Below are 27,320 nucleotides of genomic sequence, written 5' to 3'. Positions count from 1 at the left end.
TCATAAGAGAGTCCAGCTCAGTGAAGATCAGCTGTGAGACAGAACCACGTGTTACAGTGATTAAATGTAATTTCTACATAAAGAGGAGAAGAAAACGGAAACCAGTTCGTCATGTGAGCTGGATCTCTCTGGTGCTGAATTGCTCAGATGGGCAGCTGTAAAATCACCTGGATTACTCAACATTTACTGTTACTACATAATAAACGAGCTAGGCTCACCCATAACATCATCTGAATCTGATCCTGTCACAGTGATGGTTCTAGGTGAGATATTTCACTGCTGTTCTTCTGTATTAAAAACTTTTATTCCAGTGTTTTTAATAACCATGGATTATTTTACTTTATACAGATTCACCTGAGAAACTCATCATCAGTTAGTGATGATGATGTTACACCTATAGGGCTCTTCTGAATGGATTGGATATTATTTGTAAAGACGGTACTAATATGCATATACCGTATTGTCCCGAATATAAGACGACCCTGATTATAAGACGACCCCCCCTTTTCCAGATGTACCTGTTGGAAAAAGGCTTTTTGAAAACCAAATCTTGTTTTTTTTTTTCTCTCTCTCTCTCTGTAAAACACATTTATTCTTAAATTATTTTCATATTGCATATTTTTCCAATTCTAATTTTTGTTTTTAAAGTATGGTAAATACTGGTAAAATGTATCAACAATGACATTGGAAAATTTTGATATACCATTGAAATAACAGGTAGCCCATCTGAATTATATAACAATTAGGCTATCCAACTCATAGCAGCCTACCAAAATGTTATTATCAGTAGAAGTGAAATCTTATTGTAGTCTTCAAATCTGGGTACTGTCTTATGTTTTAAAATTAAAAGTTTGGTCCCATCAGGCTAACATGACAGTCACGATCATGCTGCTGTAAGCTTTTCTTTTTCATTTGTTTTCACTCGCGATCTTTACAAAACACATTACATTACATATTTCATGGCACACTCGTTTTATGCGTTTTTGGCGCCACCTATTGTTGTGGGTGTATTATTGACATGTCAAAGTCTAGACCCTGAATATAAGACGAACGCGTTTTTTCAGATGTATTTCCAAGAAAAAACATTGTCTTATATTCGGGTCAATACGGTAATATCCTTTAGGGGTGAAGAAGGTACAAAGGTGTCCCTTTGAGATACTGCCCCAGTGACGAGCTGTTGTACCCCTAAAGATTCATAACTCAATCAGTCCAAAGAATTGTTAATATTGATGATTGTGTTGTTGTTTTCCTTCCAAAACCACACATTACAAAAGGACTAACAAGATTATTATTATTATTATTTGAGGATCTGTATCTCCAACAAGCAAGCTTTGCTTTAAAGTTTGATAATAATGTAAAACGACTCTCTCTAATGCTGGTAGATTCTCTCCGCAGTTTCAACATCAACCAACACTGAACAAACTACTACAACAGCCATGAAAACTCTAATTGAGTAATTGAGTTTGTAAATCAGTTATTCTTACTCCATTCTGAATGTCCTCAAAATAACAATCATTCTTTTAAGCTCATGAGTATTTGTCCAGCATTTAATTTATACTGTACATCACCACACATTTCACAATGTCTTTTTATCAGCGTTAACTGTAATGTCCACTTCTGAAACCACAACATACAGTAAGTTGCTAATAATAGCTTTTCTGGTTATTCTAGATTAAATATGAGAAATGATTTCCTTCTCAAAACTGATTCCCCCTGCAATGCTATTTTTATATTAGCAGACCACCAAACCCAGACAAACTCGTCAACCAGTACAGCAAACGAAACCATGAGTAAGTTCATCCACTCTTTCTTGATGGCAACAGTCACTGTGTAGAATTAGCTAATGTTGGATTCAAAAGTTCAAATATAGCTGGGAATTATTTTCAAAGTTTATTTTTTCAAAGGTACATCAGTAACTCGTAGTGGTAAACACAGAGAATTCAACAAAGACGAGTCTCATAATTCTGCTACTTATTTAACACGGTTATACTTATTTATGAAATTATGCATTTTTGTTATCATTCCATCCATTTTAATACTATAACATCGTGCTATGGCATTGTTTTTTTTTTTGTTTTTGTTTTTTTCAGTTTACATGCCAACCTCTACGCCTGGTAACGGTAAAGTCGAAAGTTGGCCCAAGTGTTGTTAATAAGTCTGAATGGCCAGAAGCACGCTGTTACAAAGCCGTAGCTGAGAATACAATGATAATACAATGTTAGAATGCCATTGTTGTTCCATCAGTGGCTGTTGCTTAAAGTCCCTAATATAAATATAAATACAGGTGTAAATAGGTTCTGAAATGCTTTGAGCTTAGCTACCACTTTCGACCGCTTTCAGAGGCAGTTGAAAAAGTACTTGACCGGATTGCTTTTATAGTGTAAACGCTCTTGTGGTTGAATGCGTTCAAAGAACCACTAAAGACCGCCTCTTAAACATTACAGGACGTGAAGCACGATAACTAAATGACATTTAGTTTAATTTAATTTGATCATTACACATAACAAAAATATTACGTCAATTATAAGGGGACTGATGTATCTACAGTGACCATATTATACATAATAATTCACATAAACATGGATTAAAGTGTTGGTTTTGTTTTGACACAGGTATATGGTTAATAGTGTTGGTTTTCAGTGCTGTTGCTGTAATCTTGTCTGGACTCATGGGGCTCATCTGTCTGTGTCAGTTTGCATGTAAGTATTTTAATGACAATTTATTTTTAACACAATTTAAAACAACAGAAATTCAACCAAAGTGATGTATAGGAATATAATGCACCTCACTGTTTTCTAGGTAAAAAAATAAGAAAACAGTAAGTTTTTTTTTCTTCATGCATTCAATTCAGTAGTCTGCAATTTTTTTTTATTATTTTTTTTTTTTTTAGCAAAAAATATTTTTGTAGTCCAGGAGCTGTATGTGTAGATGTTTAGCTTCTGATATATGCATACATAAAAAGGTGTCATAAAGATCAATATTTGATTCTTAGCAATAAAATGAGATCAATAAACCTAGATGTGCCCATTCAAGGAACTGGTACGGTGAGTATCTGTGCATTTAAAATCTTTAAAATCATGAAGTAACAAATACAGTGAGGAAAATAAGTATTTGAACACCCTGCTATTTTGCAAGTTCTCCCACTTAGAAATCATGGAGGGGTCTGAAATTGTCATCGTAGGTGCATGTCCACTGTGAGAGACATAATCTAAAAAAAAAAATCCAGAAATCACAATGTATGATTTTTTAACTATTTATTTGTATGATACAGCTGCAAATAAGTATTTGAACACCTGAGAAAATCAATGTTAATATTTGGTACAGTAGCCTTTGTTTGCAATTACAGAGGTCAAACGTTTCCTGTAGTTTTTCACCAGGTTTGCACACACTGCAGGAGGGATTTTGGCCCACTCCTCCACACAGATCTTCTCTAGATCAGTCAGGTTTCTGGCTTTGAGCTCCCTCCAAAGATTCTCTATTGGGTTTAGGTCTGGAGACTGGCAGGCCACGCCGGAACCTTGATATGCTTCTTACAGAGCCACTCCTTGGTTATCCTGGCTGTGTGCTTCAGGTCATTGTCATGTTGGAAGACCCAGCCTCGACCCATCTTCAAATGCTCTAACTGAGGGAAGGAGGTTGTTCCCCAAAATCTCGCAATACATGGCCCCGGTCATCCTCTCCTTAATACAGTGCAGTCGCCCTGTCCCATGTGCAGAAAAACACCCCCAAAGCATGATGCTACCACCCCCATGCTTCACAGTAGGGATGGTGTTCTTGGGATGGTACTCATCATTCTTCTTCCTCCAAACACGTTTAGTGGAATTATCACCAAAAAGTTCTATTTTGGTCTGATCTGACCACATGACTTTCTCCCATGACTCCTCTGGATCATCCAAATGGTCATTGGCAAACTTAAGTCGAGCCTGGACATGTGCTGGTTTAAGCAGGGGAACCTTCCGTGCCATGTATGATTTCAAACCATGACGTCTTAGTGTATTACCAACAGTAACCTTGGAAACGGTGGTCCCAGCTCTTTTCAGGTCATTGACCAGCTCCTCCCGTGTAGTTCTGGGCTGATTTCTCACCTTTCTTAGGATCATTGAGACCCCCTGAGGTGAGATCTTGCATGGAGCCCCAGTCCGAGGGAGATTGACAGTCATGTTTAGCTTCTTCCATTTTCTAATGATTGCTCCAACAGTGGACCTTTTTCACCAAGCTGCTTGGCAATTTCCCGTAGCCCTATCCAGCCTTGTGGAGGTGTACAATTTTGTCTCTAGTGTCTTTGGACAGCTCTTGGTCTTGGCCATGTTAGTAGTTGGATTCTTACTGATTGTATGGGGTGGACAGGTGTCTTTATGCAGCTAACGACCTCAAACAGGTGCATCTAATTTAGGATAATAAATGGAGTGGAGGTGGACATTTTAAAGGCAGACTAACAGGTCTTTGAGGGTCAGAATTCTAGCTGATAGACAGGTGTTCAAATACTTATTTGCAGCTGTATCATACAAATAAATAGTTAAAAAATCATACATTGTGATTTCTGGATTTTTTTTTTTTAGATTATGTCTCTCACAGTGGACATGCACCTACGATGACAATTTCAGACCCCTCCATGATTTCTAAGTGGGAGAACTTGCAAAATAGCAGGGTGTTCAAATACTTATTTTCCTCACTGTATATTTATAATATATTTTAGTGAGTAAGAATGGCTGAAAGGAACTTGACCTTAATTATGGATTATGTTATTTAGAGTTGTTATAGACCTGCAGAGACACATTCTCTGATCACTTCTGTACCAGAAACATCTCAGCCCATATCTGCAGGTAAGAGAACATCATTCTCGGGAAATGATCTCAGATAAATTAAAAACATAGCAGCTAACCGAGGTCACCAACTGATACTTATAGTTAGAAACATTGCTCAGTGACCACAGCTTCTCACAGCCATTTCCTCTTTCAAGTCTTCAGCAGATCAGTATTATTAGCCACATCTTCTCTTAAAGGAACAGTTCACACCACTTTGAAAATCATTTACCATAAACATCTCATAAAACTAGTGCAAATAATTTAAGCTTTATATTCCAAGTCTTCAGAAGTCATATGAAGATCTTTTTCCTTCATCGTATAGATTGCTGCAGCGATGATGTATTTTTGCAGGCCAATCCAGAAGTCAGCAATTTTTTTATTATTTTTTTTTATTTAGAAGCCTTAATCACCAGAAGTAAAAAGCTAAATGTAGGCTATAAACAAGATATACCATGATTGCATGACTTCAAAGTCACCATTAAGCTTCTGACAGCGCTTTCAGTTTTTATTTAAAAACATTTTCTCTTTTGGAATGAGTCAACATAATGAGGCAGTTAAAGCTTATGTTTGAGTAGATGAGTTTACCTGTTCAGTGTTTAATTTCCCCAACAACATCTTTAGTCCCACTTGTTAGCAATCACCTTTTTCAAGACAAATAAAAGCTTTGACAAAAGGCTCACATGGGATTATTTAATGTTGTAGACTAAAACGTGGAAATATCTTGAGCTTGTGTTAACCACAAACCTTATTTAAAGCTTTTAACCAAAAACCCATTCAAAAAACCCAACGACTTCAAGACAGTGCTAAAATGCTACCTCATTTCTGGGTTTTGGCCTACAAAAATATGTCATCCCTACAGCACTCTATAGCTCTCATGTCTAATTTACAAATGCACTCATCCAGTCATTGTGCAATTTCACATTTGTCCTCTTGTTTAGTATAGTTTTCTGTTGACTCTGTTTGACCCTCTTCATTGTGCTGTTCTTTCAAAGGCCTCGAACACCCAGAGTCATATCAGGACAGCACAGCAGATCCCACAATACACATTACGTCTGTAAATGTATTGTACCAGCCCTCAGGTAATTCCTAATGTTTCTTTATCACATCATGAGGAATCAAATCACTCTCTTTCTTTTCACTTAAGAGTGGTTTCACAACTCAAAACTTCATCACTAGCACAAAAGCTACGTGCCCACATTTAGGTGTTGAGAAACTCAGCTGCCCAAACAACCCAATCTCATGAAAGTGCGTATAAATAGTACGCCAAATAAAAACGAAAACTCGTGGTATTGATACGCAAAAATGGACTTTGGCGTGTCTATGCTACGCGATGGGTAGGATTAGGGTTGTGGTGTAGATGCGTATCATATGTACGCGAAAACTGCATATCATATGCACACCAACAAATTTCGTATCATATGCATGCAAAAACTGCATATTACATGCAAGCCAAAAACGCACGTAGCATAGACACGCCAAAGTCCATTTTTGTGTATCAATACCATGAGTTTTTGTTTTTTTTGCGTAAATATTTATACGTATTTTCATGAGACCGGGCAAACACAGTGAGCTAATATGGAGGAAGTGGGACAAATTTTAAATTAATCACAACACTGTCACACAGAATGAGTCTGAAAAGAGATGTTTCTGCTGTGCAAAGTGTCAAAGTTTAAAATATATGTCATAAAGATTTATGACAGAGACCTTGTTCAACCAGGTTAACTCATGTTCATTAAACTGATATGACTGGTTTAAAAGGTTTTTCTGCATTGCTTTACAGATGTTTTGATCAATAAACAACAGAAACAAGGCAATCCAGAAGAAAAGGAGGTATGTATTTGTGAACACTTTCACACACCACACATACATAACCACATAACTGTTCATCTTGAATTAAATACTAACACATTTTCTTTCTTTCTTTCTTAAGAATGTTTATCACCTGTATTGCACGATCCCTGAAAACCAGTTCACTCAAATGCACTGATGAATCTCAAGTATTGTTTCATTATGTACATCCATTAAAGTGTCTTACCTGCAGACAAACATTTTTATTTTCATCATTCATGCATTGTGACCTTTATTGAGAGTATCTTCTGTGGCATGGCCCAATAGCCTAATACTGCCTTGTAAGAAGAGCTTACTATACAATAAAGGCTGAACAAAAAATGGAATGATAAATGGAATTTTTTTTGCAACATAATTTAAATATATTTTCAAATCTGTCGAAATTCATGTGTGCCGAGTGTTTTATAATGTTTGCTGACTGAAGAAGTGTGTTTGGGAGGAGTTTGCATTTTAAACTTTTAAACTGCAATGTTAAATGGCCCATTTCAGTACAAAATTATTTCTCATTTCCACTATTTTTTGTTAGTGATGAAGATGTCCAGCTCATCATAGCATGTGAAAACAGAGCTGATTTCATCTGTAGTCTCTACATAGAGGATAATGCTCTTCTGTACAGACATTATAGACTCAGAGAAGACGGTCTGGAGTATCTTTGTATGGTTTATTTAAGTCATAGTGAACTCTTGACTCAGATGATCTGTGTTTATTCACTCAAAACTAAACCTCAGATCACCACGAGAAAGTAAACAGAATTGTCAGTGCAGAAATATTCTCTGGACAGTGAAGATCAATAATAATTTTTATTTTTTTTTTAAAGTTGAACTTTCAACTCACGGTTGCAAAGGGGCGCAAAAACATTTGAAAGAGGTGTAGCCAATTTTACTAAAATGGTTATAACTCTTGAACAGAATGAGATATCTTCACCAAACTCAGTACACGTGTATGAGCTTAATCTTTGGTCAAGTAAAAAAAATTGCGCAGCTCTGCCACTTGGTGGCGCTATAAGAGGGAAAAAACATAAAAACAGCTATAACGGCTATTTTTCACTCAATCTCGATCAAACCACTGCAGTAACATTCTCTGGACTCTCTAGATCAATAATTATCAAAAAAATCTTGAATTTGAATTTTGTCCTTTGGTTACTTATAACGGGGTCATTTATAAAAGGGGTGAGGTCAAATATACCCAAAAGCCTATAAAACCTAATCGAAAAGTCAAAACTTTACGAAACTTGGTGAAAACTTGTGTAAGATGACTCTTAACAGCCATGCAAAGTTTCATGGAGATTGGACCGTAGGTGGCGCTATAACAGTTAAAAAGGCCTCAAAAACACAATATTTGTATAGAAAATGACCTCAAATTGTAGAACATGTTAATATATTCACACATACACTAGATATTCATATCATATGATAGATCTCCTCATTCTGAACAACTTTGCCTCTGGGACTAATGCTGTCAATCAAGTCGTTCATTAAATATTATGTTATTATAATATTAATACAATTATGTTATGTTATGTTGTGAACTAGTCCTAGGTTTTTCGCTCAATCTCAATCAAACCACAACAGAACAATTCTCTGGACTCCCTAGATCAACAATTATCAAATAAATGTTTAATTTTGTCCTTTGGTTAGCTATAACAGGGTCATTTAGAAAAGAGGCGTGGCTACATATAACCAAAAGCCTATAAAACCTAAATGAAAACTCAAAACTTTACGAAACGTGTCAGATGACTCTTACCAAGCATGCAAAGTTTCATGGAGATTGGACCATAGGTGGCGCTATAACAGTTAAAAAGGCCTCAAAAACACAGTATTTCTATAGTAAATGACCTCAAATTGCAATAAAATGTTCATAATATTCACTTATACACTTTATCTCCATATCATACAATAGATCTTCTCATTCTGAACTACTTTGCCTCTACGATCACTGCTGTCAATAAAACTGTTCTTTAAGTATTTGAGATTATTTAAAAACTCAGATTATTTAGCCCTCAGTTTTTAACTCAAAATCAATAAAATCAGTGCAGTACTATTCTCTAGACTCTCTAGGTCAATAATTATCAAAAAAAAAATGTTGAACATTTGCATTTGGACACCTATGAACCGGTCATTTTACAATATGTTCTTTACATAGTGTACCCAAAGGCCTATAAATCCTAAAAGAAAGCCCACAACTTCTCTCAAAACTGTGTAAAATGATACATAATTTCATTCTAAACAAGCATGCAAAGAGAAAGATTGGGCAAAAAATAACACTATAATAGTTATAAAGGTTAAAAACACAGTGTTGTATGAGAAATTGCAATTATAACCACTAGATGGCAGCGGAAGACCACAAATGGGCTCATTAAACACACTAAAACCATACTGTTTGCTTATGGAGACATTATAAAATCACTGTTATAACATTTAAAATCACATTTAGTTAGTTTACCATTTTGTTCATACAGATATGTCAGTTTTTACAATTTTGCCATATTATGATCACAGAGAAACCTGAAAATGACATATAAACTCTTAAAAAGTGAGGACTTGCAATAAGTATTGCCACCTATCATTTATTTAAAATATCTATACCTGTAACAAAATGTGTGCATGTATGTCTGTGTATGTGTGTGTAAGCATGTTTATTGAGCATTAATATACTAGTTTAATAATTTCATTTCAGTGTTGTGTGTCTGTGAGCCTATTCTCCATTTTGGATGTGTTTTACTGTCAGCCATCCATCCAGGTTGGCCAAGACCACCTTAAAGGCCTTAAAGTGCTTGAACCTTGGTAATCGCTGCTTGCAGCTATATATATATATATATATATATATATATATATATATATATATATATATATATATATATTTTTTTTTTTAAAGCAAGTAGATAGAATAAAAAGAGAAAGCTAGTGTTAGAGGGTCAGATAGATACAAAGCGAGCAGCTATTGGTAGCCAGTGCAAACTGATGAACAGAGGTGTGACGTGCATTCTTTTCGGTTTATTAAAGATTAATCTTGCAGCGGTATTTTAGATTAATTGTAGAGGTTTGATGGAACTGGCTGGAAGACCTGCCAAGAGAGCATTGCAATAGTCCAGTCTGGACAGAACAAGAGCTTGAACAAGGAGTTGTGTTGCATGTTCTGAAAGAAAGGGCCTGATCTTCCTAATGTTGTATAAAGCAAATCTGCAGTTTTAGGAATGTGGTCTGAGAAATTCAGCTTATCATCAATTACAACTCCCAAGTTTTCTTGCTGTTTTTGAAGGAGTTATTGTTGATGAGCCTAACTGGAAAGTGAAATTGTGATGAAGTGATGGGTTTGTTGAAACCACAAGCAGTTCTGTCTTAGCCAGGTTGAGTTGAAGGTGATGGTCCAGCAAGAAATGTCTGTTAGACATGCTGAGATGCGAGCAGCTATCGTCGGATCATCAAGATGGAATGAGAGGTAGAGTTGAGTGTCATCAGCATAAAAAAACATGTTTCTGAATGACAGAACCTAGTGATGCCATGTAGACAGAGAAGAGAAGTGGTCCAAGAACTGAGCCCTGAGGTACCAAATTAGTAGCTAGATGTTGCGACTTGGATACCTCACCTCTCCAAGATACCTTGAAGGACCTATTTAAGAGGTAAGATTTAAACCACTGGAGTGCGGTTCCTGAGATGCCTTTTGTGAAACAGAAAGGTTCTTCAGATGTTAAAGGTTCTTTATGGAACCATTTAGACAAAAAAGGTTATTCTATGGCATCGTGAAGCACCTTTATTTTTAAGAGTGTAGGGAGATTATCTACTTTAGGTATTTGTGCTGCACAGAAAATTAGCACCAGGAATGTAAATATTTTAATTTGTTCATTAACTAAGGGTGGTTAGTTTGAAATAGAAGTTTGTTTAACAGTCGAAACTGAGTCTCACATTATTTAAAATTTATTCACACACAAAACATTAACGGTGAACATTTTTTACTTTATAAAACGATTCTTTCAAGTCTTGTCGATCGGCCCATATTAAACAATAAAGAAAGTACGACATCTTTTTCTTGTTTAGTAGCCTACTATTCTTGTTGGCAGAATTTATTATCATAATCAACTTAATTATTTCCTGGATTTTGTATTACCATAGTCCTTAAATGTATGTATATGCAGGAAATGGGATTCAAATCGAAAACATTTCTGCCATTTTGTGTGCCATACGAAATGTTCAGAGCAGTGGGTCCTGAGGACTGGAGTTTAGAAATACTTGCAGAGTATTCTCATAGTAAAGCATTTCTTATATTGTTATGTTATATTATCAGTGTTGGGGAAAGTTACTTTTAAAAGTAATGCGTTAAAATATTGCGTTACGCCATAAAAAGTAACTTTAAAAGTTACTTTAAGTAATTACTTTTGCGTTACTTTTTGTCACCTGCGCTGGGCTTGTTTTATATTTTTAATAAAAGAAAACCCAAAAGTTATATTTTTGGCGACTGTAAAGGCCCTTTCACACCAAGAGTGAAATTAATTAGCCTCAGGCTGAAGAAAATGCCTCTGCCTCTGCACTTACTCCCAATTTCTCTCAACACAGGGATGGGAAAGGTGTCAGTGAATAAATAGGAAAACAAAGTAACTGCACTGTAAAAAGTGAAAGTTGACTTAACTTAAAAAAATTGAGGAAACACGTTGCCTTAAAATTCTTAAGTACATAAGTTAAGTTCAACTTATCACTTTTTACAGTGTGGCATTACTTATTTGAGAAATTAACTCAGATACTTTCTTGTTAATTTAAAAGTAATTACTAGTTACTTTTAAAAAAGTAATCTGATTACAAAACCCCCAACACTGCGTTATCCCCAACACTGTAAATTATTGTATGTTGTACTTATACAACTACTAATTAGAAATTAATTTCCAAACTAGACTCTTCAACTTTGTTGAATCCTATGTTTTTTTTTCTGAACAGTGACCTCTACTGTTAAAGCTTTGACAACAACCATAAAAATGTTGTCACTCGATTATTTTTAAATTAAACAGATGTGTGACATATACCTTACATATCAACATAAAAGCTTTTATTACACTCTACACATCACATATTTTACAATCTATTAAAAATCTTTTGAATATTAATTTGCTGTTTATTTTGAACGAGTTGTCTAACCAGTGCTGGATGATGTTTTTTTAATATAATGTTTATCACATTAGATGATACTGTGCAGCTCATTTTTCAGTTTTATATTTTTATATTGTATTATTGTATGTTACACTGTATTAATAACACTGCTAAAATTTTATTTCCTAACTAAATGCACCTTGTGACATTGAAATGTTGAAATCTTTTTACAGTCTCAACAGCGACCTCTATTGGTAAAATTGTGAAAACTGCAATTTTGCTCATTTCACTTTAAACTACTTCAATGTAAAAAAATAAAATAAAATAAAAAATAAATCTTAGTGAGTTTACAGTATATGTTTATTTCATGGCTTTCTTGACCATTGTCTGTTACACAGAACAATCATGATGTCTTGATTGATTGGAGTTACACAGACGGAACATTACACTCTTCACATGTGTCTTTAACAGTCACATAACGCTTCTCTTAATCAAAACATTGTTTTTTTTAATAATAAGCTGATTTATATCGTATCACATCACACTCTGACACATTGTTGATTCTATCAGCTGTTTTTACAGCAGCCTGTACACTGCCTGCCTGATTCCACAAGAGAGACAGAAACATGAACATATATTTTTGCTTTGCTTATGAGGGAATATTAAATCTGCGTTAAAAGTTCAAATTAAATATTACTTGACAGTGATATCATTTAAATAGAAACAGTGATGTCAGTAATCATTATGCAGTAGTTAAATTTTTACTCTAATATGTTTTAATCTGAGATCTTTCTGTTGCAGCTGTTCCTCACACTGTTCACACTCACTCTGAAGGTTGTTTCTTTCACTCACAACACAAAACTGCTGTTCTGAATATTTGTAGAAACTAATACAAACCTTGAAATGACCTCCTTTTGTGATTATATCATACGGTACAGTGCTGTGAAAAGATTTATTGAAGCATTAAAATAAAATAAAAAACAGCAACAACTGCAACCAAACCCTTACAACTGGAGATCAATCTTTCACAGCACTAAATGTTTATTAGGTTTGTTTTATTGCTATTTTGTTTTCATTTTTGAAACTATTTTGTATGAGATATACACTAAAACAGAAGAAATCAGAATGGGGGCAAACACTTTTTTCACAGCACTGTATAATATTTGAAAAAAATCAGCACATAATTAATCTTATTCATCTTCATAATTTAGTGAAATTATCCATATTTATTCTCTTATTGCAATATAAAAGATTAAATAATAATAATTAATAATACAATTTAATTATATACAGTGCTGCTTGAAAGTTTGTGAACCCTTTAGAATTTTCTATATTTCTGCATAAATATGACCCAAAACATAATCAGATTTTTATATAAATCCTGAAAGTAGACAAAGAGAACCCAATCAAACTCAAAATCAAAAATATTTTCTTTGTCATTTATTTATTGAGAAAAAATATCCAGTGTTACATATCTGGATGAAACCTGTATGAATTTCTTTGTTCTGCCAAACACAAAGGAAGATATTTTGAAGAAAGTTTGTAATCAGGCTGTTTTGGGGCACCATTTACTTCCATAGTAAGGAAAAAACAAACAAACAAACAAACAAACAAAAAAACATGGAAGTCAATGGTGCCCCATAATTGCTCTGTTTCCCACATTCTTCAGAATATCTTCCTTTGTGTTCAGCAGAACATTGACATTCATACAGATCTACCCCCTCTGACTACTTGAGAGTCAGTAAATGATGACAGAATTTTCATTTTTGGGTGAACTATCCCTTTAATGCAGAACCACTTAAACTGTGATGTTGGTGGGTTTCCTCCTATGAACTGTGTGCTTCGGTCTTTCCACAACATTTTAATTGGATTAATGTATTGACTTTGACTCAGCCATTCCAATACATTAGTTTTGCTCTTCTTTAACCATTCTTTGGTAGAATGACTTGGGTGCTTGGTGTTGTTGTCTTGCTGCATGACCCACGTTCTCTTGAGACTCTGTTCTTAAACAGATGTCCTGACGTTTTCCTTTAGAATTTGCTGCTATAATTCAGAATCCATTGTTCCATCAAAGATGGTAGGCTGTCCTGGCCAAGATGCAGCAAAACAGGCCCAAGCCATGATACAACCACCACCATGTTTCACAGATGGGATAAGATTCTTAAGCTGGAATGCAGTGTGTTCTTTTCTCCGAGCATAATAGCTTTTCTTTTAAACCAATAAGTTCTATTTTGGTTTCATCCATCCATTAAACCTTTCTCCAGTAGTCCTCTGGCTTGTCCACATGATCTTTAGCAAGCAATATTCTTTTCGGAGAACGGTGGCTTTCTTCTTGCAACTCTACCATGCACACCATGGTTGCTCAAATTAAAAATTTAATTGAATTATTTACTTCATGATCAATGACCATTTGAACTGCTTGATTTTGTCTGCATGCTTTAATGCAGTTGCTTCCATAAGATTATCTGATTAGATTTGTGCATTAAAGAGCAAACATATGTACCTTATGAAGTGACCTCTGAATGTACAGCTATGTATGTGAAATCACTAAACTATTCACTATGGTATGCTATAAAAATAAGGATAAACATGAACAAAGATATGAGTGTGAGGTGTACATATTGAAAACTGCATATTTTGCTTTCTTGGTGGCACAGCAGGTGGAGCAGCCTATGTGCTTTATTGAAGGAATGATGCACTGACACAGCACTTGAGTTCAGTAAGCTAATCGAGTATTGAATCAGTAGCAGCTGTTCGGTGGGTTCATTCAGTCAAGTTGTCAGACTGATGCAAACTTGTAACTTCTGAGTTTGTGAATCCTTTGAACTATTAATTAAAAGAACCAACTCATAAGAGTCATTGTTTGTGAATCCTACACTTGCAAGCACTGTGGGGAACACTGGTGAAATCTGTAAATCAAACTTATATCTGTCAGGTTTAGGTCTGAACAAGATGATAAAAGTATCCAAAAAGGCTCCAAATAACAAAAACTCATTATTAAACAACACAGGAAATGACGATAAGCAAATAAAACAGCATGTTAAACACAAACAATACCAGACAACAACTAAATGTACACTGGAACTAAGGAGCTATTTAACTAAACAACAGGTGAACAGGATGAGTAATTAAACAGATTGAGAAACTATAAGTCAAATGACAACCAAGGAAGACAGAACCAAAACACAATGAAAACATGAAAACTGAATGTAAGTGTTACAATGTCCACCTAAAACTTGTTAATTAAACTTGCAACCCACTGTTTGAAAACCGCTGTACAAGAGTAAAGGTTCGCAGCGCACACAACTGTCACTGAGTCTCATCATGATCACACTCATCTTCATAAAATGGACTGTACAAAGCGTATGGTTTCCTGTCGTGTGATGTGTTACTTCCTAATTCACCTATTGCGTGAGTCTCTCTACTCACACTCGCTGTAATGGAGTTGTTCATCTTCATAGTGTTTCAGTTCCTGATGGAGGTTCAGTCTTACAGTAAGTGATCTCTATTGTTCAATATTGATCAAACATTTGAAGTGAACAAAGTGTCATTGTCTAAAATATTTCAACATGTTGATCAGATTTTTTCTGTTTTGTGTTGTTGTAGAGTCTCCTACTGTAAAAGTATCTCCAGATGTCATAAGAGAGTCCAGCTCAGTGAAGATCAGCTGTGAGACGCCAGCAGATGTTACAGTGAATCAGTGTTATTTCATCACAAACAGAGAAGAGAAGAATATAAAAGTCAGTTCATCATGTGAGCTGGATCTCTGGTGCTGAAGTGCTCGGATGGGCAGCTGTAAAATCACCTGAATCGATCTACATTAACTGTTACTACACAATACATGAACGAGGCATCAATAAACCATCATCTCATTCTCCTCCTGCCACAGTCACGGTTCTAGGTGAGATATTTCACTGATGTTCTTCTGTTTTGGAAACTACTATGTTTTTAATAACCGAATCATTTCTCTTCAAACAGATTCTCTTCAGAAACCCTTCATCCGTGTTAGTGGAGATAATAACATCTTATCATGTGAAATACCACTTTCAGTCCGAGCTGATTTCATCTGTAGTCTCTACACTGAGGATGATGATCTTCTGTATCAGCGTGTTTCTCAGAGGAGTCAGTCTGGAGGGAGTCAGTGTATGTTTTATTTAAGTCATAGTGAACTCTTCACACGATCGGTGAACATCAGACATCTGATCTGTGTTTATTCACTCAAGACTCAACCTGAGATCAGATCACCACACAGTGACACATACACCATCAGAGGTGAGTTATCAGTATTATGATTTGAGAGGGGAAAAAAAGAGAGCACATTTAATGATTAGAGATGCCAGTATAATTCTGTAGCCAGTATGTAGACCAGAAGGATATTATGAAATCTTTGGAGGACTTCTGATCAGTAAGAGCAATCCAGTCATTACATAGATCAGTGTATCTGACACTGAATCAGTAATCTATGAAGTCTTGCTTCTTACACAGAACAACTTGTAGGTCCATTTCAGACAAACACTAACCACAGTGTGACTTTTGACAAGTGAACAATCTGATACATTTAGACAGGAAGGAAGAGCTGTTTGATCTAATCATGTGATTATCATTTGTCTTCAAACAGATTCACTTCAGAAATCCTTCATCAGTGTTAGTAAAGATAATGACTCGCTCATGATAGCATGTGAAATCAGAATCAGAATCAGAATTCCTTTATTTATCCCCGAGGGGAAATTCCTTTTTGTTACACCATACACAATTCCCAACCAAAAGAAAAATAGCATATAAAAATAATTTAAATATAATAAATATCTATGTAAATATCTAAAACTACACCATTGCTAAATTCCTCCAAAATAAACATATTTGCCACTGTATACAACTTTACATAGTAAAGGGCATGGTATACAAAAGACCATACAAAAACAATATAATACTATGTACAATGTTTGTGTAACAGTTACAGTTCAGAGTTCAATAGTTTAATTGTGACAGGCAGGAATGATTTCCTGTGTCTCTCAGTAGTGCAACGTGGAAGTAAAAATCTGTTACTGAAGGAGCTCTTATAGCTGGTCAGCACATTGTAGAGCTGGTGAGAGGGAAAGTCCCGTATAGTCTTTATTTTGGACAACATCCTCCTCTCAGACACCTCTGTCAGAGAGTCCAGTTCCTCTCCCACAACATGTCCTGCCTTCTTAATGATTCTGTTTAATTTATTATTAAGGCCAGAAGGATATTATGAAAGGAAGACTGGTCAATAAAAAAAAGTTAAGTCAGTATCTTCAACTAACAAACCAATATGAGAAAAATGGAAAGATAATATTTGTGTGATAAGTCTGGATGGATATTTTTTTATAAAAACCCTTTCAATAGGCTGTACAACACCAAAAGGACAAATATACAAAATGAAGGAAAGAGTTGGATGTTGTTGATGATAATCACTGGGGCACTACTGACTCATTCAGAAACAACACATTGAAGCTCATTCTAGCAGTTGTGAATCAGACACTGAATCAGTATTTAGTAATCTTTGAAGTCTTGATTCTTACACAGAAAAACTTGTAGGTCCTTTTCAGAAAAATACTGTGACTCAGGGGCAGTTCTAGACCCTTTTTAGGTGGGCTTCAGCCCCCCTATTTGTCATCTCAGCCCCCCTAAAACTATAATCAGCTATCTGAACTATCAGGCCAGCGCTGCTTCAAGAATGTTTATCATTCTCGCTCGTTTAGCAGCAGCAAATGTTTTTCCTGCCACCATATTTAAAGTTTATGGCCAGCACAACTCAGAAACTTGGGTATAAAAATTATAGTAGAAAGTAGAAAATATGACAAAGGCATTCATGTCCAATTTCCAACTAGAAAAGTCATATTTACAAAATAAATAAATAAAAATAAACAATTGGGATAGCCTGCGAAGACAGCATGAGATAAGGTGAGGATGTCGTGGTCGGTTGTTGATTAAGCTTAAAATGGAAAACCATTCAGACCTGCATTTAGTTAGCAATAGCATGAAGGGGAAAAAGAGCACTAGCAGGGGAACAGTCAGTATTGTTAGTTTTTTTTGGGGGGGTCAGATTTTAGTTTTATCAACTAGCCAGTCAAATGTGTGCATTAAACTTTAATCATTACTGCTTGCTATGGTGATATGACTATATACTGTATGTTGGCTATGATATAAAGTGTAAATTTATTGAACTTTTTCTATATCATTTATATATCGTCGTGGAGCTTTTAGTGGGCACGGATAGCAGATAGCACACCACAACTATAACCATAACAGCACAGAAAATGAATGAATGATAAAAACATTGACAGCCAATTGGAATCATTTCTGCTTTAAAGAGCTTGAGCATTTAAAGTGACAGATGACACAACTGCATTGTATACTTAGAATACACTAACATAGTTATCTTTATAATTATCATTCTTGGTGTAAACAGGCCTTAATAGTGTTACTTCACTGGATGGCCAATTTCACATGTATTTTGTGTATTTTCAAAATACAAAATACTGTATTTGTATTTAAATACATTTTCCCACACAGTATTTTGTATTTGTATTTTAGTGCTGTCAAACGATTAATCGCGATTAATCGCATCCAAAATAAAAGTTTTTGTTTACATAATATATGTGTGTGTACTGTTTATATTTATTATGTATATATAAATACACACTCATACAGTATATTTAGAAAATATTTACATGGATTTAAATGTATATATTTATATTATATTTAAATATATTTAATATACAAATATAAAATTTTTCTTAAAAATACACATGCATGTGTGTATTTTTATATATACATAATAAATATACACAGTACACACACACATATTATGTAAACAAAAGCTTTTATTTTGGATGCGATTTAATCATTTGACAGCACTAATTTAAATACATTTTTCCAGACAGTATTTAGTTTTTTTATTTTAAATACATTTTGATGTATTTGTGCCCATCTCTGACCATAGCGTATCATATGCACAAAGTCAGTTTTTGCATATAAATAGCACACCAAATAGAAACAGAAAATCGTGCCATTGAAACACTTTCATGAGATCGGATTACAAATTGAGTTCACTTTCGGATCTTGACGAGTATCCAAGTAAACACAGTCGGTTACGTCTTAAATAAACATAAATAGCCTAGTTACGAAAATATTGGCTGTGTGTCAGTATAAGGGATCCATGCATTTCTTATATTAGGCTAATAATGTTAATCAGACAACAAAAGAAAAACAGAAAATCATTCACTGCTCTTAAGTATTTAACTCCTGTAACTTTACATAACTTTCTAATCAGTAATTGTGTATGTTTACTTCATACAGTAATACAGTTTTCATAAGCACAGTAAAATTTAGGTAATTTGTATCGTTGTATCTAATGGTCTCTCTGAGGGCTCAGCCCCCCTGAAGATGAAATCCTAGAACCGCCCCAAGTGAATAATCTGATACCTTTAGGCAGAAAGGAAGATTCATGTGAAAAAAGTTGAGGTGTCAGTGAACCAGACTATGTCTGAAAATCTATGGAAACTTGAATTCATCAAATCAATTGCTAATATGGAAGTTTGTGATGTTGTTTTCCCTCCAAAATGATGTTAACAAAAGGACTAAAAAGGACTGAAAGTAAAAAGTCTCATGTTTCTAATCTGAAATCTCTCTGAACACCCGACTGGAACAAACTCTCTGCAATGTAAGTCGCTTTGGATAAAAGCGTCTGCTAAATGCATAAATGTAAATGTAAATATACAGCATACATTTATACATTTTATTCAATAGCTCTTCCTCAGGCCAAATTGAGAGCGTCTGCTTCGGTTATTCTGGAAACAGACACAGTTCATCTGAGCTGTGAGGATACTGAAGATCTGAAGATGGAGATGGAGGATTTCTTGTTGAACATTTATGTCACTGCAAATTTCACAATGTTTTTAACAGGGTCAAATGTAATGTCCACTACTGAAACCACAATATACAGTAAAACTGGTAAGTTACTGATAACACATTTCTGGTCATTTTAGATTAAATTTGAGAAATAATTTCCTTCTGAAAAGTGGCTGTTCACACAGAATGCATTTTTACATTCCATTGTGCTACTTTTCCATTGTTTTTTTATATATGTAAATTTACATGTCTTTTGCAGTGTTTGGTTGTAAAACTGTGGCACTCAATATAAAATTCAACTTTTGATTGGTTCAACACTACACCCGTCTCGAGTTTTTCAAAGCAAAAACATGTTCTGGCTGAATGGTCCCTAACAGCCACATTTACTATACTGTATATAACTGTAAATTTCACAATGTATTTTCAGCAGCATTAACTGTAATGTCCACTTCTGACACCACAACATACAGTAAAACTGGTAAGTTACTGATAATGCATTTTCTGATTATTCTAGATCATTTTAAATTTGAAAAGCAATTCCCTTCCCAAAAGTGATTCCCCTTGCAATATGTTACTTTTTTTTTTGTAGACATCCAATCCAAGACAAGCATGACAAAGGAAACCATGCGTAAGTTCATCCACTCTTCCTCAACGGTGAAAGTCACTGTGTAGAATTGCTTGGATTCAGAATGTTTGATTCAAAAGAAAACTCAAAAATATAGCTGGGATCCATTTATAAAGTTTATTCGTACAAGTTAAGAAGTACCACTCAGAGAATTAAATGATGCATTTCACGATTATGCTGCATTTTCCAACATGGTTGCTACTTGAATTATGGATTTTTTTTTTTTCCCCCAATAATTCTAATTGAATACTATAACTACATGCTGTGGCACTGTGTTTTTAATGCAGATTCCATGTCAAACTCTACTCAGACAGTATGTCAGAACATAGTAATTATTGTAGATGCCAAGTTTGCAAGCAAATGGCAAAACTTTTGCTTCAAAATGATATCTAAACAAAATGTCATGTCATACTGGATGAACATTTTGTGTTTCATCCAAAATGCTTGTTTGTTTGTTTATTGGGAAATCCACAATGATGTAGATGTCACTGCATTTTTAGCTCCGACTTACACATACATGCATCACACATATGAATGCTTCCTTAATATCACACAATATACAACTTCATTAATAAAAAGTTCATTTTGGATCTGGCGTCCATTGTCCAGTTATCTGCTTATTATGGTTATTTCTACAGCGTTCAGTACAATGTAAAGAAATATACATAGGACAGTCTTTGTTAAACTTAAGATGTTCTTACTGTAGTTTCAACAGCAGCATCCAATCAAAAAGCTCCACAAATGAACACTGTTATTTCCACTGAAATCCCAGTGTCCTGCAGAACAGGTAACTTACTGCATCTTTTCTAAATAAATAAATATATATATATATATATATATATATATATATATATATACAGTATATTGCTATGTATATCATCATGCATTAGTCAAGTGTAATTTCATTTAAGGTCTTTTCTGTTGCAGATGCTCCTAATGTTCCAGTGACTCATACTGAAGGTCCACCCACTCCACAACACAAAGGCATTATTCTGAGTAATTTTATTCCGTATTCATTTGACAATTGCATTCTCTTTCAAATCTCTATAAAATGTTTATTCTTTTCCATGTACACAACAAAAATAAAGCCAGTCGACATGTACATTCATTTTCTCAATTCTAAACAACCAAATTAAATATAATACATAATACACAATGCACATGGATTAAAGTGTTGGATTTGTTTTGACACAAATATATGGTTTATAGTGCTGGTTTTCACTGTTGTTGCTGTAATTTTGTCTGGACTCATGGGACTCTTTTGTCTGTGTCAGTTTGCAAGTAAGTATTTTGATGCCAATGCCAATTAATTTATATGTAAAGGAATACAAATTGAATATATAATGCAGTATCATTGTTTTCTAGGGAAAAAAAGAAGAAAACGGTAAGTTTTTTTTTTTTTTTTAATGCATTCAATTTAGTAGTCTGTGATATGTACTGTAGGGTTTTTTTTTTTTCTTTAAAAAAATATTTTTGTAGTCCAGGAACTGTAAATGTTCAGCTTCTTATCTGATATATGCATGTATAAAAAGATGCCATAAAGATCAGTATTTGATTCTCAGAAATACAAGAAGATCAATAAAACCTGATGTGACAAGTCAAGGAATTGGTATGGTGAGTATCACCATAATATTGACTATAAATACTTGTATTTAACCATAATTAATATGAGTTGTTCTAAGGGACTCTACCTCAATTACTGATTATGTTATTTAGAGTTGTTCTGGATCTGCAGAGACATATTCTCTGATCACTTCTGTACCAGCCACATCTCAGCCCATATCTGGAGGTAAGAGAACATCATTATCAAGAAATTATCTCAGATCAATTTAAAACATAGTAGCTAACAGATCTCCTCTTGTGAGATTAAAGTAAAAAAAAAATGTTCAGTGACCACCGCTTCTCAGAAATTGGTACTGCACCCATTTCCTCTTTCAAGTCTTCAGCAGATCAGCATTATTAACCACATTTTCTCTAAAAGGAACATTTCACACCAAAATGATAATGATTTCCATAAACATCGACAGAAGTAAAAAGCTAAACATGGGCTATAAACAAACTACACCGTCACATGACTTCAGTGTTTAGCCATTAAGCTTCCAACAACTCTTTCAGTCTTAAAACACACACACAAACACACACACACACACACACACACACACACACACACACACACACACAAGAGGGTATTACTGATGTATATGTTGGAGAATAAAACATAAAAATATCTTAAGCTTGTGTGAACCAAGGGCCTTTTCTGACCATTTTGCGCCCTAAGCAAGATCCTCTTTTGGCAGCCCCCAGCCTTCCCTCCTCACAAATTAAACACTCAACTAATATGTTTGATTTGATTATAATTTAATAATTATAATTTTACAAATTATATAAATAAGGTGTCTTTTAATAAGCATTGAAATTATCCTTCATCTTATTATGATTTTTTCCACGCTGCAGTTACACATCCATATTTGTCATAGGAACAACACTAATGCACAGTGGTTCAGCATATCTATTTATTTAGCAATGAAAGTTTCACATATTTCCAGCACAGTATACAAACCTAAAGCGTTAGTTGTATATTAATTTGTTTCCAGTTAATTTCTATACAAGGTTCTGGTTGACCATTTCTCTCTCCGCACCATTGCCTCATTGCCCAATCACTAATAAAATAATAATAATTTATGAGATTCACTCATAAAAGATTCAAAAAGTATATATATATATACTTTTTTTTTTTAAAGTAATGTCAATAACTAGAAACACAATGTATTAAAGGGGTCATGAACTGCCTCTGTTTTTTATTTTGTATTGTTCTCTGAGGCCCACTTATAATGTTATCAAGATGTTTATATCAAAAAACATTGTAATTTAGAAGTAACAAGCTATTTTCTGTCCTGTTTTTGACCCCCCTCATCAGAACGCTCTGTTTGAATAGGTGTGGTGATTGTAGACTCAGAAGTAAATGCCCACTGCTACAACTGGCTAACAGTTGTGTATGTTTGACATCCTACATCCTTCATAGATGGACACTGCTGTGATATAGTTCAAAAACGCATAAATGACTCAATACCTATCAAACGATCTGTAAGAAGAGACAAAGCAATAGTGACCACATAATGAAAACAGTTACTCACACTTGTGTGTTGTGCGACATTACTGTCAGATCCAATATAGTCGGCACAGTATCGTCTTTTAGTTTCAGTCTTTCTGAAAATCCTGCATCGACCAGGTTCTTACTAACACGGTCTAGATCTTCATTAAAAATAAAGTTCATTCGCTCTTTTAATGTTGGGATCAGAAGGAAGGCAACACAAACACAGTTTTTCCACAACTTGGCAAAAGAAAGTTTTGAGTTCTGAATCCTTACAGGATGTTTTTATAGTACACTGACCCCTTATATGTCAAAAGATCAAGGGAATTTTGGTTTCTCAGTTCATGATCCCTTTAAATGAACTATAAATGAACAATAGTTACAATAAAACAAGTCCAAGCACATATTAAATTATTAAGTTTACTTAACATTCTAACAAAAATATCACAAAATGAATGCCTTTTCAGTGCACAAATATGAATTTAGTAAATCTTACCCTATAATTCTGTAAACAAAACAAAGGCTTTAATGACATTACCAGTGTGTTTTAAACTTTAAGTTATGGGAAATTAATTATGGGAAATAATATAGTTAAGATAGCATTTTATTAGGATAATTACATGATTATTTAAAAAATGTTTCAGATGAGATGTATATTACTGATACTTTATTTTCACATGTGAATGAACCACTTTATTGTCTTTTCAGGACATTTTCTAAATGTATATTATAAAATAAATATTTTGATTTTGGATCGCAATCTTTCTGGTGACATTTTAAAAATGTGATCTTTTTTATGCTAATATTCAGCTGTTTAAATGTACTTAATATGTGGTGAATTTTTGCTAAAATATGGTGTCATAAACCACAGACCTTATTTCAGGCATTTAACCCAAAAACCCATTTAAAAAAAACCTTGAGGACAGTGGAACTGGAAATGCAAACTTATTTCTGGGTGTTGGTCTATGAAAATGTCATCCCTCTAGCATTCTATACCTCTCACATCTGTTTTGCAAATGCACTGATCTAGTCTTTGTCCATCATGTTTGGTATCAAGACATGCATTGATTGTGTTTTGTGTCATGGATGTCAAATCTAATGTGATTTCATCTTAACACACCCAGTTTCAAGCTTTAAGTGAAGCCATCTGACCTATTTCCCTCTTATTTTGTACAGTTTTTACTATTGACTCTGTTTGATCCTTTTCATCATGCTGTTCTTTCAAAGGCCTCGAACACCCAGAGTCGCATCAGGACAGCACAGCAGATCCCACAGACACTCACTCTATGATTACATCTATAAATCCAATTTACCAGCCCTCAGGTAAAGAAATGTTTCTTTCATTAAAGTGGTAATATCATGAGGAATCAAATCTTTGTTCTTTTCACATAAGAGTTGTTAATACAGGCCTACTATAAAAACACGCTGTGGTTTCACCACTCGAAATTTCCTCTCCAACCCCAAAACAGCATTTTTTATTCACACATTTAGATGTTAAGAATCAGTGTGCTAATATGGAGGAAGTGGGACAAATATTAAATTGATCACAATACTTTTGCACAGAATGAGTCTGAGAAGAGATGATAATGTCAAAAGTGTCAAAGCTTAAAATACACTACAGTGTTAAGAAGAGCTTGTTCATCAAGGCCAACACAAGTTCTTGAATTGATATGACTGGTTTAAAAGGTTCTGCATTGCATTACAGATGTTTTGGTCAATAAACAACAGAAAGGGGGAAATCCAGAGGAAAATGAGGTATGTGTGGACGAAACCAAATTAGACATCCATCAAGAACACAATACTAACACATTTACTATCGTGTGTGTATTTTCTGTCTTTCTTTCTTTTTCCGTAAGAATGTTTATCATCTGTACTCCACGATCCCTAACAAACCAGTTCACTCGAATGCAGGAGATCAAGTCTACAGTTTGGTCAAGATGCACCGATGAATCTCAAGTCTGTTTTTATTATGTAGAGCCACTTTAAGTAAATTGTCTTTACTTGCAGACAAAAACAGTAGGTGTTTATTTTCATTATTCATTGTTTGGTGTGGAATATACCGTGAAGCTTATTTATTCAGCTTTCAGATGACGTATAAATCTCAATTTCGAAAACTTGAGCCTTATGACTGGTTTTGTGGTCCAGGGTCACATATGTGTACTTAATAAAGTGACTATAAAGTGAATGTGTTCCACATTTTTAAGTGTGATGTTATGATCTAGTCTTTTTCAAGTGTATACAATTTATAGGTACTATAAGTGTTTATAGCATAGGTGTTTATGTTACTTTTACAAAACTACCTTCCTTCCAAATTTGCTGTCTGTTAAAGTGAATATAGCTGTACATGTGGTCACACGATCTACATTCATCTTCATTGAAATGACCACACAATGCTTTAAATAGTTTGTGGTCTGAAGTGCCGCTTCCTTATTCACCCATTGTGAGAGTCTCATTCTGTCTCTTTTCTCTCACTCGCTGTAATGGAGTTGTTCATCTTCATAGTTTTTCTGCTCCTGATGGAGGTTCAGTCTTACAGCAAGTGATCTCTGCTGTTTAATGTTGTTTAAATAATTAAGTCTTGCATTAAATAATGAAATTGGATGAGCTGTTTGTGAATTTATTTTCTGTGCAAAGTACTGTGGGTGATACTATTTAGAATGCACTGCAATATACGTTACATGGTCCATAATTTGTACAAAATTATTCCTCAGTTGTCCCGTTTTGTACAGATGGTAATAAAATTAAAAGACAAACACCTGTGTAGGTGTTCAATTACATCTAGGACAGGGGTGGGGAACGTTGATCCTGGAGGGCCGGTGTCCCTGCAGAGTTTAGCTCCAACCTTAATCAAACACACCTGAACCAGCTAATCAAGGTCTTCAGGATGCAGTTAGGTATTTTGTTTCTCCAGGGTTTTTCAGGGTTGGAGCTAAACTCTGCAGGAGAGTGGCCCTCCAGGATCAACGTTCCCCACCCCTGATCTAGGATGTAGCCACAACATAAACTGGAAAAGAGACCAAGCTCCTTTGTGCACTTTAATTTACAAGACACAAGTGAAAGCAACTTCAATGGTGGGCAAAGACCAAGACAACAAACTCCTAGGAGCAACTAAATTCTCTCTCAAATAAAAACAAAAACAATATAGACTACTATACCTGCCTGACCAATAAAAAACAACAGAAAACAGTATTTACTAAAAGATATTTACAATAAAATATACAAAAGAGTTTGCACCCTGCAGACAGCCAAACCAGCGTACAATTCAACAGGCAATCTAACAACTACAACAGCACACCACTGCAAACACACTTAGCGCAACAGCAAGGTTACAGTAATGAACACTGCACACAAAAGGCAATCTAGCCAGCATGCAACTCAACATGCAAGCCAACAGCAGCACAACAACAACAAATAGGGTGCTTCCCAATATTTCAATTGATGCTTTCTTATTTCCTTGCTCCTCTGTCCTCCAGCTTGTGATCCGAAAACCGATCAATATTAGCCATCTTGAAGGACATCTCAATTTTCGAACTGCACCGTGATTATTCAAAAACTCACATATAAATTCTGACTCGCATATAAATTCTCCTCTTCCTTCACGTCACAATAATTTTAACTTATGTTTCACCTTTGTTATTTAAATAAACCATACATCTCACATAATTCAACAGGATATCAACACTGACCTCAGCGAGATGCGTCATTTCAAGATGACAGTGACCATTAAGCAGAGCGTGGAGCTGGGTTAAGGGGAACTTTCATGTATTTTTTGCATGAATTGTATGAATGTGTGATATACAATAAGTATACTATCTGAATTGTTTATCTTTCAATGAATGCCTACGTTTTCATCTATTTTGTATGTTCAGTCACTTCTAAACAGACATCTAACATATGGAACTGCATACCATTACATTGATATTACATTAGTTTACAAGTACAAATAACAAATGACAATAAACATATTTTGGGAGAGCCTGAAAGTTGCTTTAATTGACAAT

At 34.7% G+C, this 27,320-nt stretch overlaps 1 protein-coding gene across 6 annotated transcripts in view; it reads left to right on the top strand.

Moving 5' to 3' along the window:
* The window catches only part of LOC131549824 (uncharacterized), a 56,426-nt gene extending 30,531 nt beyond the window's left edge, over window positions 1-25,895 (top strand). The window contains exons 1-15 of one of the 6 annotated variants that reach the window (XM_058792332.1): window positions 15,094-15,222; window positions 15,335-15,629; window positions 15,707-16,000; window positions 19,502-19,705; window positions 20,031-20,081; window positions 20,193-20,231; window positions 20,935-21,015; window positions 21,156-21,224; window positions 21,438-21,509; window positions 21,594-21,612; window positions 21,791-21,842; window positions 21,945-22,017; window positions 24,547-24,642; window positions 25,025-25,074; window positions 25,176-25,895. In XM_058792332.1, coding sequence (XP_058648315.1) covers window positions 15,874-16,000; window positions 19,502-19,705; window positions 20,031-20,081; window positions 20,193-20,231; window positions 20,935-21,015; window positions 21,156-21,224; window positions 21,438-21,509; window positions 21,594-21,612; window positions 21,791-21,842; window positions 21,945-22,017; window positions 24,547-24,642; window positions 25,025-25,074; window positions 25,176-25,268 — 1,026 coding nt within the window. In that variant the 5' untranslated portion in view covers window positions 15,094-15,222; window positions 15,335-15,629; window positions 15,707-15,873 and the 3' untranslated portion in view covers window positions 25,269-25,895. Of the gene's footprint in view, window positions 1-15,093; window positions 15,223-15,334; window positions 15,630-15,706; window positions 16,001-18,643; window positions 19,416-19,501; window positions 19,706-20,030; window positions 20,082-20,192; window positions 20,232-20,934; window positions 21,016-21,155; window positions 21,225-21,437; window positions 21,510-21,593; window positions 21,613-21,790; window positions 21,843-21,944; window positions 22,018-24,546; window positions 24,643-25,024 lie in introns of those variants that run through there. The other 5 variants (XM_058792330.1, XM_058792331.1, XM_058792334.1 and 2 more) reach the window with 5 other exon arrangements.
* Window positions 25,896-27,320: the final 1,425 nt, after the last annotated feature.

The sequence above is a fragment of the Onychostoma macrolepis genome, chromosome 11 (genome assembly GCF_012432095.1).
Source record: "Onychostoma macrolepis isolate SWU-2019 chromosome 11, ASM1243209v1, whole genome shotgun sequence".
Taxonomy (NCBI): Eukaryota; Metazoa; Chordata; class Actinopteri; order Cypriniformes; family Cyprinidae; genus Onychostoma; species Onychostoma macrolepis.
Note: the sequence above shows the minus strand (reverse complement) of the source record. Positions and strands in the feature narration are given on the sequence as shown.